Source organism: Gouania willdenowi, chromosome 9 (assembly GCF_900634775.1).
Source record: "Gouania willdenowi chromosome 9, fGouWil2.1, whole genome shotgun sequence".
NCBI classification, from domain to species: Eukaryota; Metazoa; Chordata; class Actinopteri; order Blenniiformes; family Gobiesocidae; genus Gouania; species Gouania willdenowi.
Window position 1 is genome coordinate 25,345,354 of NC_041052.1, and position 15,271 is coordinate 25,360,624.

Genomic DNA, 15,271 nt, shown 5'->3' on the forward strand with positions numbered 1-15,271 from the left:
GAGAGAGTAGACATACTGGGGGTTAAGTGTGGGAGGATATTGAAGTAATTAAATGGGTAATAATTGGCTAGAGAAGTAACTGTCGTTAAAGCCACATTTACAGCTAAGGCAGCGTAATCATGAAACTAGAAGTGTCTGAGGGGAGCATAATGGCTGCCACCGTGTCTCACTGATGACCAGGTTTTTTCTACTGGCTGCTGTACAAGTACTTTTAAAGTTTTATTTAAGATCTAATGCAATGAAAATTCAATACAGGTACCTTTGAGAAACATTGTATCTAAGCATTGGTGGGGGGGGCGGAAGCGATGGGGGGATGTGACCCACCCAATAATAAAGTGAGGGATTGTATATCACCCTAAAGTATTAGCTCTAGAATTATTAAACTGCTGCCCAAAGTACATTTTATTCAAAAATGTTTTAATTTTACAGACATTTGTCACAGTTTGGATCACCTGACTAACGAGACACCATCTCCCGTAGTTAATTCAACTCATGGTCAAGTTTTTTTTTTTTTTTTATTCTTTCTTATTTATTTAAATTATCATTATTTATTTCAGTGGTTCCCAAATCAGGGGACTCGGGGGTGTGACGTCATGACAGGGGGCGAGAGGTGGGGGCAAGAACGGCCTTGTTGAACATTGAGCATGAAAATCAGAAAAATATTTTTTTCTTTACACTCAAAGACCTTTATTATTACTGTTTTAAAATATGTGATGGCACATTTTAAAGCAGTACCCCAAATTACAGCACTGTAAATGTGTTTTTGATTTGCTCTCATTGAATTTAGAATGCTTTCTGCAATGATTCTGGTAAGGCCTTGATTTGCAGTATTGCTTTGTTAAATTTAGACATATTAAAGTTATTACCATACATTACAGTGTCAGGTAGGTGAGTCAAAACTCAAAATTAAAAAGTCCAAAATTGTACAAAACAAATAGATCAGTGCAAACTAAAAATCCAGTGTTTAAAGTCAACAAAACCATAAGCCTTGAACAGACAAACCGTGAGACACTGAGAACACAAGGAGTGAGAAACCGGGACAATGCAGGATTTAAGTGAGGGTCATCAGGGAGATTGACTTCACCTAAAGACAGGCAGACATAACAAGAATTTACATGTGTTTATAGTGTACTTTAGCTAGTTTTGAACTTTTTGGAAGTATTTGTCAAATTTCTTTGAATCATTTATGTGTACTTGTGACTACTTAACATATTAGAGTTGAGGAATAGTTTGCCAGCTGTTCTTGGTTGATTTTAATTGCTGTCATGAATCACTGTTTTCAGCCGCTCTCACTGAAATTATTCTTTCTCAGTCTAAAATCAATTTGACATAACTCAACTAATTGAAATGGTGGTAATATTTAGGGATAATCAATGTATCGTTATTCAGAGATAGTAATCGATAATCGATGCATACATTTCCGTGAAATCGTTTATTTAAATGCTAAGTTACACAAAATAGTGTAGAAGGATATTTGAATGGATTGACTGATACTCTAAAAACACTGTAGTTCCTGAGGTGCTAATTTAGTTCATTATATCAAGATATTATGTGATAGATTTCAATCAGGCTTTCATTCTCACCACAGCACAGAAACAGCTCTGATCAAAGTGATCAATGACATAAGGTTGAACACTGATTCAGGAAAAGTGTCTGTTCTCATTCTATTGGATCTAAGTGCTGCATTGGACACTGTGGACCATACAGTTTTGTTGCACAGATTGCAAACTTGGGTTTGCCTAGATGGAAAAGTAAGGCTGAACGATTAATTGCATTTGCGATATTCTCGCGATATCATAATCGCAAAGGCTGCAATTTTTTCAGTTTTTATTTTTTTGGACAGACAAGCTACATCCTTATCAGCCCTTATTTTTAAGGTTGCGTTAATCCTCAAGCCACAGACAAGCATTGATACCACCGTGCTGCCTGTCAGTCCTCCTTAAGAACCCACATGCGGAGCTGACTGATGGGAGGGGCTACTGTAGACAGTGCTCGCCTCTTTGTGTTTGTAGACGCTATCAACACATTTATTATGGTTTTCAGCCAAAAGATTCCACACAACAGTAAAACACATGACTATTTAAGCGGCTTTTGTGATTTTGAGTCTGAAAAGTGTGTACCGTTGCAGAAGCAGATGAGTTGTGTGTGTGCCATGCGGGCTTCTCCACGGCTTAGCCTTTAGCCTAGCCGATAGTCCTCCGCGGCAGCCACGCTTCAGCCGTCTGTCGCGCCGCCTCCGTCTGCTCCAGTGGCGGTGAGTGTTGGCAGACAAACTCGCTGCTTCGTGGGCCGCTGGATCGTCTCATTGTAGCAGTCCTAGGCTGCGTAGGTTTCCCCGCACATCGCCCACTACCGTGCCTCGGCTGCCGGCAACGTTTAGTTCGAGTAGTGACTTGCGATCATATATTATCTTCCAGCTAAAACGTTGCGAGTTAATATGGTAAAACAGGGATAAATCAACATAGTTAGCCTCGTTGTCACGAGCCAGTGCAGAAGCAGCCATCAGAGCTCAATAATTCTCCTTTTGCACAATTTTTCATTGTTAAGTTGTTTGATATGCTTGATTTGAATATTTGTATTGTTTAGATAGTTGGTTCAGTGTTTTGTTAATATAAAAAGTGTTTTATACAGTATTTTTTACTGTTTTATTGATACATTTATAGTGTTTTATTTAGAACTATTTATTTTTCATTCATTTTGTGTGCCATTTTGTTAAAAATGTTCAAAAATATTGATGTTCATTATTTTTATTTATTTTTTTTATTATTTTGTGTTTTTCTATTGATTTAAAAAAATTATTTAAAGTGATTATTATTTATTTATTTAATGTTTAAATAAATCTGAAATTGTTTATTATGAAATTTATTGATTCATTGCTTATGTTCATTGAAAGATACATGACAAGAGGTCCTTGAAAAAATAATCACATATTAAATTGCGATCACAATATTGAGGAAGAAAATTGCAATTAGATTATTTTCCAAAATCGTTCAGCCCTATGGAAATGTATTGCAATGGTTTAAGTCCTACTTGGAGGAGCAAAGTTATTTTGTAAGTATTGGAAATTTTGAATCTGACAGATTACCAATGTCCTGTGGGGTCTATGTTTGAAGAATGGTACTTTGGTGAACATTAAATACGGAAAATCGGTCTCGTGTTAATTGTTTATTTCATATTTTATATTCACTTGAGTTGAAAAGGTCATACCCAGAGTATATCTAAGTATGCCCAGAATTAGTCAAACAGAAGCATGGTTATCTTTCAAACTGCAATTATTTTTGGATTTCTTCTCTTTCCAAAAATGTAATCTCGTATCAATCCTGATCCAGATGACACTCAGTCGGGCAATTGAGGAACCAACCCAACAAAATAAGTCAAACTTCATAAAGATCGGTCACTTACGAACCGAGATAGGACTTTTTGAAATTTTACATTGGATGAGAGGTAGGGCTTTTTAAAACAGATCCAGTAAATTATCTAGATCCCCTCCAAAATTGAAGGGAATCTTCAATGGCGTAAGGTCTATCTTTGGTAAAACTTGTGTCAAAATCTATTCAGTACTTTTGACGTAATCCAGACAAACAAACAAATAAATAAACATGGTTGAAAACATTACCTCCTTCTAAATAATTTGAAATATTATACGGTGATACAAAGCATTTGGTTGGCTGTGGGAGTGACCACAGTGACTGACGGTGGTTCATTTTTGTCATCTGTCTTACAGGAGCTGACTGTCGAGTCTTAGATGGTCTCCAGAGATATTCCTCCATCCCAACATACCTGCCTGTCAACTATCAGCTCCTCAATGTGGAATTGGGATTTTTCCTGAAAGAAGCCAACCAGGACTTTATGAGGAACTCCAGCCTAATGTCACGGACTGAGTCCTTTTTTGTGTACCAGGCTAGAAGTCCGCCCTCAGTAAATGCTAGCTACGGGCCCTTCTCTGTAGAGCAGCCAATCCCATTAGATGTCCTGCAGAGCCCGCGGACCTTTCCAGCCGCCACTGTGTTTACCTTCAACTGGAAAGTACAGACTTTCATCATGAACACACAGATTCTCCTGGCAAAGCCCAAAGTGCAGGTCCTATTTTATGTTGCGGGCAGAGACTGGGATGACTACAGTGCCATTGACAAGTTGCCATGTGTGCATATGTTTGCTTTCCATGAGACCCAGGAAGTGCATGGAACATGCCAGCTAAGAGGGGAGCTAGGGCTGTGTGTTGCTGAGTTGGAGCCACTGACTGGCTGGTTCAGCCCTCCCAGCATTGTCCCAGGACGCCAAAGGAACCTGGAGGTGTCTGAGGGGACACCTGTGGAGCTTTACTACATGCTGCAATCCACAGAAGCAGGAGAGTGTCACTCAGAGGAATCCAGAAAGGACAACTGGATTCGCTCCAGCCAGGAAGGCCTATTTGGCTCATTTACCTCCACCCCACTGAGGAGGATCGGGGGTGTGAGGCTCTACCAGAACCCCACTGAGCCTGCACTCACTGAACATAGACTGGATAATAACTTTATGGTAATGGTGCCGGCCACCCCGAGAAGACAGAGGGAAACCATCTCAGTTTTTATTACTGTCTCAGCCAACTCTCCTGTGCAGATATTCACTCTCAGGTAAGAAAGCTTTTATTGTCTTTCTTTGTGTCACATGTTACTGCAGATCCCACTTCTGCCTTAAAACCAGGTTCAAGCAAGGCATTCGGAGAAATTGTTATTCAAGTCAAAACAAACTGTGGCAATGCTTTGAGGAATGGACATGCAGAAAAAAGACCTACTCTAATAAATGCCATAGGTAAAAAAAAAACAATTTTTTTTAGGTTCATTTGCATTTTTGTTAAAAAATAAAAATTCTGTGTGTCTATGGAAAGCACAAATAGGCTAAAATCGGATAAGTGAGTACAGTACAATAGAAGTAAAATCAAGGTAGTTCTCTAATTTAGCATTGTAATCTCACACCGTTTCCAGTATAAACACTTTTCTCAGTGAGTTTCCTCAGTCTTCTTTTAACTTTTTATTTTATTAAAAGGAACTTAATATTGATGACGATGATAATTTGTTTAAGTGAGATTTTTATAAGAGGTTCCGTTATTTCTTTTATGTTCCTTCTGACACATTGGCCTCTAACCTAAAGCGCTGCATTTTGCTTAAAGTGCCTGATTTCTTTTTCATTTTGCTCATTGCACTGTTGTTGGTGTAGCTTAAAGTTAGGCGTGGTGCAGAGATTATGCAGTGCAGTTTAGTTGGAGGATGCACAGCGCATCATGCAGTACGATTAGGGATTATGAAACAACTTTGTTCCATGGAAATAAAGTGTTTTACATCTCAGGCAGGGTTCGGCGTATTTGACCATTTGGTGCCAGGCTCCACAAAGTGAGATCACAGATTCCATTTCCTCACAGTGATATCTCTCGTTCAAAAGGTGCCACAATCACAATCTCCACCTCTCTGTACTCAGTGTAACACAGAAAACAAACTACAGAGCTGTTTTCTTCATTCGTGTCCGTCTGTTGAGCTGAAAAAAATACATTGATGTCATTGAACCGTGGATCAAGAACAAACTGAATCAAATGAATGGCTCCAGAAAGCGGGGGTATGTTCATTCTCTGAGTATGTTTGGGCTCAAATGAGGCAAACCCTGAGTATCCCATTCCTAAAAGCGAGGTATGTTCTTCTCGGGGTCACCATGGTAACATTCGTCATGAATTGAACCTGCTCGCTGGCAGGTTTTGTCTAAGAAACCCTGGGTTTCTACCAGTCTCCGCCCACCTGAACACTGCTTCTCAAGGAATACTTTAATTTATCTTGACACTCTTCTCTGACACACAATAGTAACATCACACACACCACAGACATGGCTCACATGGTTGGTAATGTTGTGCTGCTTTACGTAAACTGTAGTTTTCTTTAGAACGTTGGAGATACAGAATATTTGGGAAAGACACAGAGGTTGATCTGCATTAAAACATCTGTTGTAAAGTTCCCTGGATACAAACCTGTGGCAAATGTAAAGGGGAAATGTCAATTCATGAATGAATACACATTTAAGGCTTGATATTTACATGATTTCTTACTGTAATACAGCTGGATGTATAGTTATGAACCGTAGAGTTGATTGCATAGTTTGACAGTTACAGTGGCGCAGCGGGTTAAAGGTACAGTCTGCAACTCTTATAAAAGGAACTTTTTGTCATATTTATTAAAGCTGTCACTATGTAAGGACAGCTTTACATGAAACTAGTAGTTTGTGTGAAAAAAACAGATTCATTGAGTCCCCCCTGCTGCTCCTGCTGCCTTTGGCAGATAGCCAGAATGCACCACGACCGAGCAAAAAAAAAACAATCAGAGCCAGGATTGTGTGATTGTGTGATTGGATGTCTGACAGCTGTTGCTCACAGTCCCCGCCCCTTTCTTGGGCTGGATCGCCTTCTTTTTTACAGTGTATGGTCTGGAGGAGTAGAAGATGGATTTGGTGATTTTTCTGCTTGAAAGATAATTACTGCTGCTTGATTTACATTATGTTTTATTTGTAATTGTTACACTAGAACTCTGTGGTGCATGTGTTTGTTCATGTGTGCGCAGCAGCCTCCGTTTGGGTGCTGTAAGTGACACTGTGTTGTTACTGCTGCTGCTAGAATGGTGTGTGCTCATAAAGAGAGAGAGAAGTGCTGCAATAATATGCTTTTAACAGAGCATGTTATATTACTGTGATGTTGCTGTCTGGCTAACGTTAGCTTGTTAGCTGCTCTGAGGGAGGGACTTTGGAAAGTTTGGAGGCAGGGCAAGAGAGCAGCGGAGAGGGAGAGAGGGATCTGAGAGTTGCGGACGGCACCTTTAAGGAAGCGCGCTTAGCAGCATAGGGTCGGTGGTTCGTATCATCTTTTTAATCACGTCTTTATTGAACATCCAGACGACTCTGGCGACTACTTTACAATAAAAAATCAATATAAATGACGCAGCGTCAAGCGGCAGTCACTGTCTTTATAGCCGCTGCAGCGGGAGGGCTGTGCACCTCCCAAATAACTGGTGCCAAATTAAAGTGGATTACCCCTTGAATACACCTTTTAAATTGTAATTATGTTTTGAGTGAACTCATCCTTTAGTAACTCTGTAAGTTGAGCATTTAAACTATAAGGACAAGTGGAGCTGTCAATGAAAAGTACTGTAAATGTACGGCTGGAGAAGAAGTGATCAGCCCTCTCAGTGCTGCCGCCCCGGCTCCACAGACGCTTACTATTCATATTATTCCCTGGTCGTCACATCACTGGAGTGATGAAGTGATGAAGCGACCAAAAAGCGTGACTCATCACGGGCGATTTAAGCGACTGTAGTTGCTGAAGTGGCGTTCTGTGTGAACGCACCTTCGTAACACCTACTTATTTCACCCATCGGGGTGAATGAATCACTCACTTTCTTCCGGGTGGTTGCCATGGTAGTTCGTGTTATCTTTGCTCCATTTATGATGGCTTTTTATCGCGTTCGTGCACGTAAAGTAACCCAAGGTTTACATACTCGGGGTTGATTGACCCACTTCATATCAGCTGTAATGGAATCAGATAGCCAGAGTTTCCCATCGTGGGGTATGATAATTCAGAGTTCATGGATAGACTCAGAGTTTGTTGAACCTCCTTTCTGGAATATACCTCAGGTGTGTTGGAGCAGGGAGACATCTAAAAGTTGCAGGAATCAGGCCCTCGAGGACTAGGGTTCCCCACCCCTGGTCTACAGAGTGCAACACCGAAAGGAAAATTTAACAATAAAATCAATAAATTCACTGTTCTATATTATGTTTCTCTGGGAATTATGTGACATGTTTAACAGGCTATGCTAATATATCACATCAGCTATTCTAGGAGTCAATGCTTTTTTGTAAATCTTGGGTTGACGTAATTATTAATCATTTGTTAAAAAAAAAAAAAAAGAATAACAATCCCAAACCATTAATGCTTGCATTGGGCAGAACAAAGCTGGAGACTACTCTGCCACAAAATCTTGAAAAAAAGCAATTTACACCACTACAACTTGTAAGTCTTTCATCATGGTATGAAATCATCAGACTTTGTCCGAATATTACACTCCTGGAGAGAGAAGAAAATGAAAGTAATTATTTTATTGTTAAGCTGTTTAAACAATCAAGGAGAAAAAAGTCATTTAGATGAAATTATTAATCTTTTTTTTTCTCAGAACTTAATGGGTCTAATTAAAAAACAATACAAGATGAACTAACCAGAGAAATGTTTGTATGCATGCCTGTGTACACTTTCTGTTTGTATCTACATTCATAAATAATACTCCAACCTGGTCATTAAACATTGTAAACTCCAGGATAAGCAAGGACATCCCTTGTTAGAGGTTGACTCAGTAAAGCTGTTGGTAGGTTTTAATTACAGTAAACAGATGAGACAAAACAATTTGGATAATTACCATGCCATGCAAATGAGCGTGTCATTAATTAAAATGCATGTCCATTAGGGTAATGACTGAAGCAGATCTCCATTACACTAGAAGGAAATGTTGTATCAAGCCAGGTTTATCAATGGCTAAGAAAGAAAACGCTGAATACTAAAGAGAGATTGTGTCTTGTCAGGAAAGGTTCAAATTAAACATATCCCAACATATATTACAAACATCTAATAAACTATGCTCCATTAAACTGCAGTTAGAAAAAATTACACCTCTTTTGCATTTCATTAGGATCTAAAATCCAAAGCTATAACAAAAATGTGCAAACATTCTCATGCAGTGTACAATTGCCTCACACCCTATGTGCAGTGTGCACAATATATCGTCAAGACTATTATAACAAAGCAAAATAGTCCCGAAAGCCATTTGTTTCCAGCTAAAACTATATAAATATTGACGCTCTTTATCTGTTTTTATGGATTCTTAATCTCACAAAATGAAAATCATAAACGTTTAATCTGGAAGCACTGGACGAGACGATGTTATTAGCATATTATATCATGTCCTAATGTCCACCAATGACATGTCTACAACGTTGTGGTGAATGTATGCAAGGCAGCACGGCAGAACAGGTCTCAGGTTCAACTTCCATTGTGTCTGTTTTTGTGTGTACACTTGGACCTCGTTTCTAGTTACTATTAATTAATAAATTAAATATGACGAACCAATTATCGCCCATTGATGTTCATCACCAATCTGTATTATATCTATTCTTAGTAATTATGGAATTATCTTCTTTATAGGTAATTCAATTACAATCAAATTGTTGTGACAGAACAAACTTTGTCTTTTTCTAAATTAAGGGACCCTGAGTGACTCCTTTCATCCATCACATAAAAAGCGTGTTTTTATTTGGCAGTGAAACTCATGACAGGCGTACATTGGCCATCTGAGAGCGACAGATATGGAAAGGCCTGTGTGGTCCTCGGTGATAAGGTGGTGTTCATACATGCATGTGTTATAGCGCTTAATCACCAGAGCGAGGAGACTTTGATCTCTTTATTCAAAGCTTCATTATCATCGGTGTACGACACACTTCTGCGTGGGTCATTGTGGGTGACGCAGGTGATGCAGGATTCTGTGATGTCTGTTGAACAGATCGACTCTGACTCACACTGTTGACTACAATCCCAGTTTGAACCAGGGCTGCAGTAAACCATTCTTTTTGTAATTGATTTATCTATCCTGTATTCAATTAATCATATACTGTAAGATAAACACAATGTGCAGCCTTCATGGTTCTTGATTTTACTCCATAACTAACAGACGTTTTCACATGTATTATATCAGTATTACTTAAATAAAGGCCTAATAACATTGCCTAAATAAACCCAACCACAGTGCTAAACTGAGGTAAAACAAAAAATCATTTCCCCAACTTCAACAACAAAGAAATACAATTTGACTTTTATCATAAAAAATAACATACAGCAATTTAATTTGACTTTTTTTGCTGTGTTAATGAGCAATGCTTGTAGCTATGTTTTTAAACAAATATCTGTTAGGGGATTGTCCAATCACAAATTCAAACAATTAATAATTTATGCAATAAAGTTTCATTTTTATGTTAGATTTAAATTTTTTGTCATATATTTTATTATATTCAAAAAAAAAAAAAATTCTTTTAAAACAAGGGTACATGAGATTTTATGCTTTGGAGCCAAATACAGCTGAACCATCTCTGTGTAAATGCACTTTTCACTGAAACACATCCATTTACTCATGTTTGCTTTATTTCTCTGTGCAATTACAACGACAATTTTACAGTAAGTGCATTGTTGTTTTCAACATGTTACACGTATAGCTTTGGTTTATTTTAGAGTCAACATGATTTGCAGCAGGTTTTACTTTTTTCTTGTGATTCAGTTTTTTAGATTTGAAAAACCAAATTTGCTGAAAGACTCAACTTTGATGCAATGATTTAATATTAATTTAGAAGCTTGTTATTTTTGTAATTTCACAGCTGGCTCTGGCTCATTAGAGCATTTCTACTTAGATTTGAAGGGCTGTGATTTGATTTGGCCTCCCTTGTGTTAATAAGCTGTCACTCAGACTCATTAAGTTTTACCTTTTAAAAGTGGGGTTTATTGTACTTGTGTGATGTATTCAGCCTTTGTAACTTGTCACCAAGCTAAGTCACTCTCATGACTGTGCCCCTTTTTCAATTCCAGTTTTCTTTCTTTGATTAATTGCCAACAAAAAATAAAAAACAAAAACAAACATGTTTTGATGGATTCTAGAAATTATGAGTTTTGATTGGTGTGCATTTACACTTTTTTTTTAGAAACATGTCAACGTAGTTTGTTCCTTTCAGAGATTTTGAGCTCTTGCAGTGAAGCCAAAAAAAAAAAAAAAAAAAGGCATTGAAAAGACACAAAAGACTGTAGTAGATTTGACGTCAAAACTGGAGTCATTCTCTTCTATTACTGTCCATGCATGCAATTTGTTATTTTTCTTGTCATTGATAATTCATTATTATCCCTCCACTTTCTATGCAAATGAAATGCAATGAAGGACATTTTTTGAAGTATGTTTTCCTGCAGCAGTCTCCCATTGAATAAAAAAGGGGGAAAAAGCAAACCTGTGCACAAAGAGGAATTGCTCTGATTTCAGTCTTTGTGCAGCGCTGCCACAGAGCAGAAATCATAGTACACTAGAGCTATTACACATGCTTTGTCCATCCAGCCATTTTTATGCCAGTGAATAAGTCAGATAAGCACTATACATCCCCCTCCGGTACTATGTCTTTGTATATTGCCTGGATGCATACGCACATGCATACACATGCACTAGCATTGGAAGTGAGTTGGATGGTTATGACAGAGTGGGTCAATATTACAGGCAGGAGAGTAGAGCTTGACATCTTATATTCCGCTCTTCTTTGCAAAAGAGTTGGAAACTTTTTAAGGCTGGAACTTGACCACAGGCAGCAAATAAGACCTCATCTTCAACATTGCACCACCAGAGGCACTTTGTTTATTTATTGAAGGTTTTTACATTTATATTGAAAAGTCTTTTGATGAAATAAAATGGTAAATGGAGTTGATTTTATTTAGCGCTTTATCACCACACTGAAGCAGTCTCAAAGCGCTTTACATATCAGCTCATTCACCCAATCACTCTCACATTCACACACCAGTGGGACAGGACTGCCATGCAAGGCGCTAGTCGACCACTGGGAGCAACTTAGGGTTCAGTGTCTTGCCCAAGGACACCTCGACACATAGTCAGGTACTGGGATTGAACCCCCAACCTCTCGATCAGAAGACGACCCACTACCACCTGAGCCACGGTCGCCCTTCCAGTGATAAGATAAAGCATTTTTAGCAGGGAAAAAACACCCACCCACGCACATAAAAGTGAAAACAGTACTCATGTGTGGTCCGACAATAAAAGGTTTGTTGTGTGTTTCTCCCGATAGACGCGATACGTCATGTTCACCCCCTTCCAATCAGAGCCTTCCCAACCCCCCAGACCTAAAGTGGAATTATCTAAAGCTGAATAAACCGGTTTTCCATGTAAACCTCAGTTTGGGAATTACTATTTCCATGTAAACACCAAGACGAACACTTTAATTCAGAATTGTTTAATTCGGAATAACTAATTCCGAATTAAAAAACATCATGTAACTGTGGCCAATATGGCTCAAGGCAGATAAAAGGTTGGGGACCACTGTGTTATACTGTCTACATTTTAAAAAGATACACACACGTGAATGACCTCAGATTCAATTCTTTGTAACTCATACCTTTTTTAGTTTTAGCAATAAAACTGGGGCACAAATGACCCTTGTGCCCTAAACACTAGCACCCTTGAGTATATACTATAGACCATTTAGTCTGACTAATCATGTTTTTGGGGATATTTTACAGAATGTAGCATTGATTAATGCTTTCTCTCCATTTTCTAAACAACACACTGTATGTTGGGTTGTGTGTTGATTTTCCACGGGAGTCCATTACAAGTCTGACAGCGGCTCCATGTCAGAAAAAAATGAAAATGACCTTGGTGTGAATTGTATGAAATGGTGTGGTAGATCACAAACACTGGAACAAGCTTTGTGTGATCGCTGAAAGGTTTACTTTACAGATACACACAGCTGATCTTTTTCTGTGAGTTAGTTTGACTGTCCAAGGTTTACATACTCGGGGTTGATTGACCCACTTCATATCAGCTGTAATGGAATCAGATACCCAGAGTTTCCCATGCAAAATGTTCTTCCGAAGACTTTTATGATGAGGTTTTTGAAAACTGCATTTTGGAATATATACTATTTCTGTGTGTGTACATAGATGATCCAGACTCATTTTGAAAATCAGGAATGTTTGAAAATAAAATAAGTATATGCAGAATAGGACATGTGTGAACTAAGCTTTACACAATCAGGATTTTTGGGCCGATCACAGATCAGTGAGTTTAAAAAAAAAAACGATCCCCAATCCGATCATATGAATTCAGGTTGTTTTTTTAGGTACCGACCGAATTCCTTTGGCACTACCGTCCCTTTCCTTTTCTGCCGCTGAAACCCTCATTCACACTTTCAACTCCTCCAGACTCGATTACTGCAACAGCATCTCTACGGCCTACCATCCAAAACCCTCAATAAACTTCAATACATTCAGAACTCCGTTGCTCGCCTCCTCACCCACACCCGTTCCCGTGAACACATCACCCCTGTTCTTCAAAATCTACACTGGCTTCCTATCCCTCAGCGCATCCAATTCAAGGTCCTACTCATTACTTTCAAAGCCCTCCATAACCTGGCCCCCTCCTACCTCACTGACCTGCTTCATCGCCATACCTCATCTCACTCCCTCCGCTCCTCCGTCGCCAACCTCCTGTTCCCTCCCTCCAGAACCAGATGCCGAACCTGGGGAGACCGAGCTTTTCATATTGCCGCTCCAACCCTCTGGAACTCACTCCCTCAAAATCTCAGAGACTGCACAGATCTTCTCACCTTCAGAAAACACCTCAAAACCCACTTATTCTGAACTGCTTTTATTGTATAGGCATTTTATCTTGTGGTCTATTTATTGTTTATTACATTATGTTTTTTACTTACTTCTATCCCTCTGTATTTTACCTGTTTTTTATCCCTGTAAAGCATCTTTGAGCACTGAAAAAGTGCTATATAAATAAAATGTGTTATTAATATTACCATTTTTTGGGACCTAAACGCAGCCTTGTGACTGTGAGGGAGTGGAAGAGTTGAAGGGTGTACTCATACTGCCAGCTCGGGCCGTTCCAAGCTCACAGCAGGAACTCCCCCACCTCCCCGTCCCTCCTCTGGTACGGTTGAGAGGACGCGATCACCAGCTCAACTTGGTTCCCACAGACAAACACATCATCTTGTTCATTTACGACGTAACTTATGGCATTACATCACCATCAAGCGACTCTGGGTTTGTTAGTACATGTTGTTCATTTCATATCTTCTGTTGTGTAGGATAACTATACGTCAAGATTTACCCGGACATGTCCTCTTTTCACGGCTGAATTTTATAAAGGGACTGGGTTTTTCAGGGCCCCTGGATGCAACACGTTAATTTAAATGACCGTAATTCTGCTCATATTTGCTCTATCGGAGAAATGTGGAAAAGAGAGAGAACCAAAGTCCGAGTGAGAGATAAAGAGAGAGATTAAAAGAGACCAAATAGCGGTGGACATGAAAACTCTTGGATGATAAAACCACCATGGATGGAGGTTCAAAGGGATTTGAAAACAAAAGAGGATAATAAGCCTATAAAGGTAAGATCAGTTTAATTTCTGGATCAATAAATGTCATTCTGCTTTTGTGGAGCTAGTCTTTGTGTACATTAATGTAAGTGTAAGTGGATACTTTTAATTCAATACAATATCTAACTCTTCTTCTATTTCTTCTTCTTTAAGTCCATGCAGAGTGGACACGCCCCTCCCTGGACATTAAAACCATGATATGACCCTCCATTTTCCATCATCTGGTCTGGACCCCATCACTTCCACAGACAACACAAGTGTATATTAAATGAATATTTAATGTTCTGTAAGCCTTGAGTTTGTTTCTCCAAAATGTTGTTTTCTAGGAGGAGATGTTTTTCATTGTTTAAATTATATAGAGACTCAAGGAAAATATATGTGATATGTTTCAAGGACAGATTGTTATAATGCATAATAAAGGTGATTGACACCACTCATTTCAGATTGTTTTTAAGTCTTGGGATAAAGAGACTTGAACAGGACAACAATGATGTGCAGAGCTGCACTAATGGTGTCCTCATATAATAATAATAATAATAATAATAATAACAATAATAACAGCAACCACTGCACATGCCATCAGAGAAGCTTCCAGTGAACATTTTAAAAATCCAAAAAAAGTTCTTTGATGCTGACATTGAGATATTGTGTGACAATAAAGATATCCAAAGGTTGTTATTATTGTGATTAAAAGTTATGCTTGTATTATATTCTAGAGTTTAGAATTATCTGCCTCGTCTTCCTTTTTTTTGTTCACAGCAGAACCTTATATTTAGTTCTTAAATATGTGTTTATAGCTAATTTTACTGATTAATTATTGTTACACATCATCCTGCATGTGCTTTATATTCAGTATAAATTTGTAGATTTAACCAACAGAGAAACATTTTTATTAAATACAAACCAAACGACATGCAAACAGAAAAGCAAGGGGTCCGTCGATGAGGGTATAAATATGCATACACACATATTACTGGTATTAACCCATATAAAAAAATATGGAAATAGCACATTTTACTGCTGCAAATGTACAACATATAACTGGTATTTTGTGAACAGGACACGTGGAATTCCGA

The 15,271-nt window shown here is 38.5% G+C and overlaps 1 protein-coding gene across 1 annotated transcript in view; it reads left to right on the forward strand.

Moving 5' to 3' along the window:
- Nucleotides 1-15,271, forward strand: part of si:dkeyp-14d3.1 (transmembrane protein 132C) — a 261,882-nt gene that overhangs the window by 63,422 nt on the left and 183,189 nt on the right. The window contains exon 2 of the mRNA XM_028458543.1: nucleotides 3,725-4,613. Coding sequence (XP_028314344.1) covers nucleotides 3,725-4,613 — 889 coding nt within the window. The remainder of the gene's footprint in view (nucleotides 1-3,724; nucleotides 4,614-15,271) is intronic.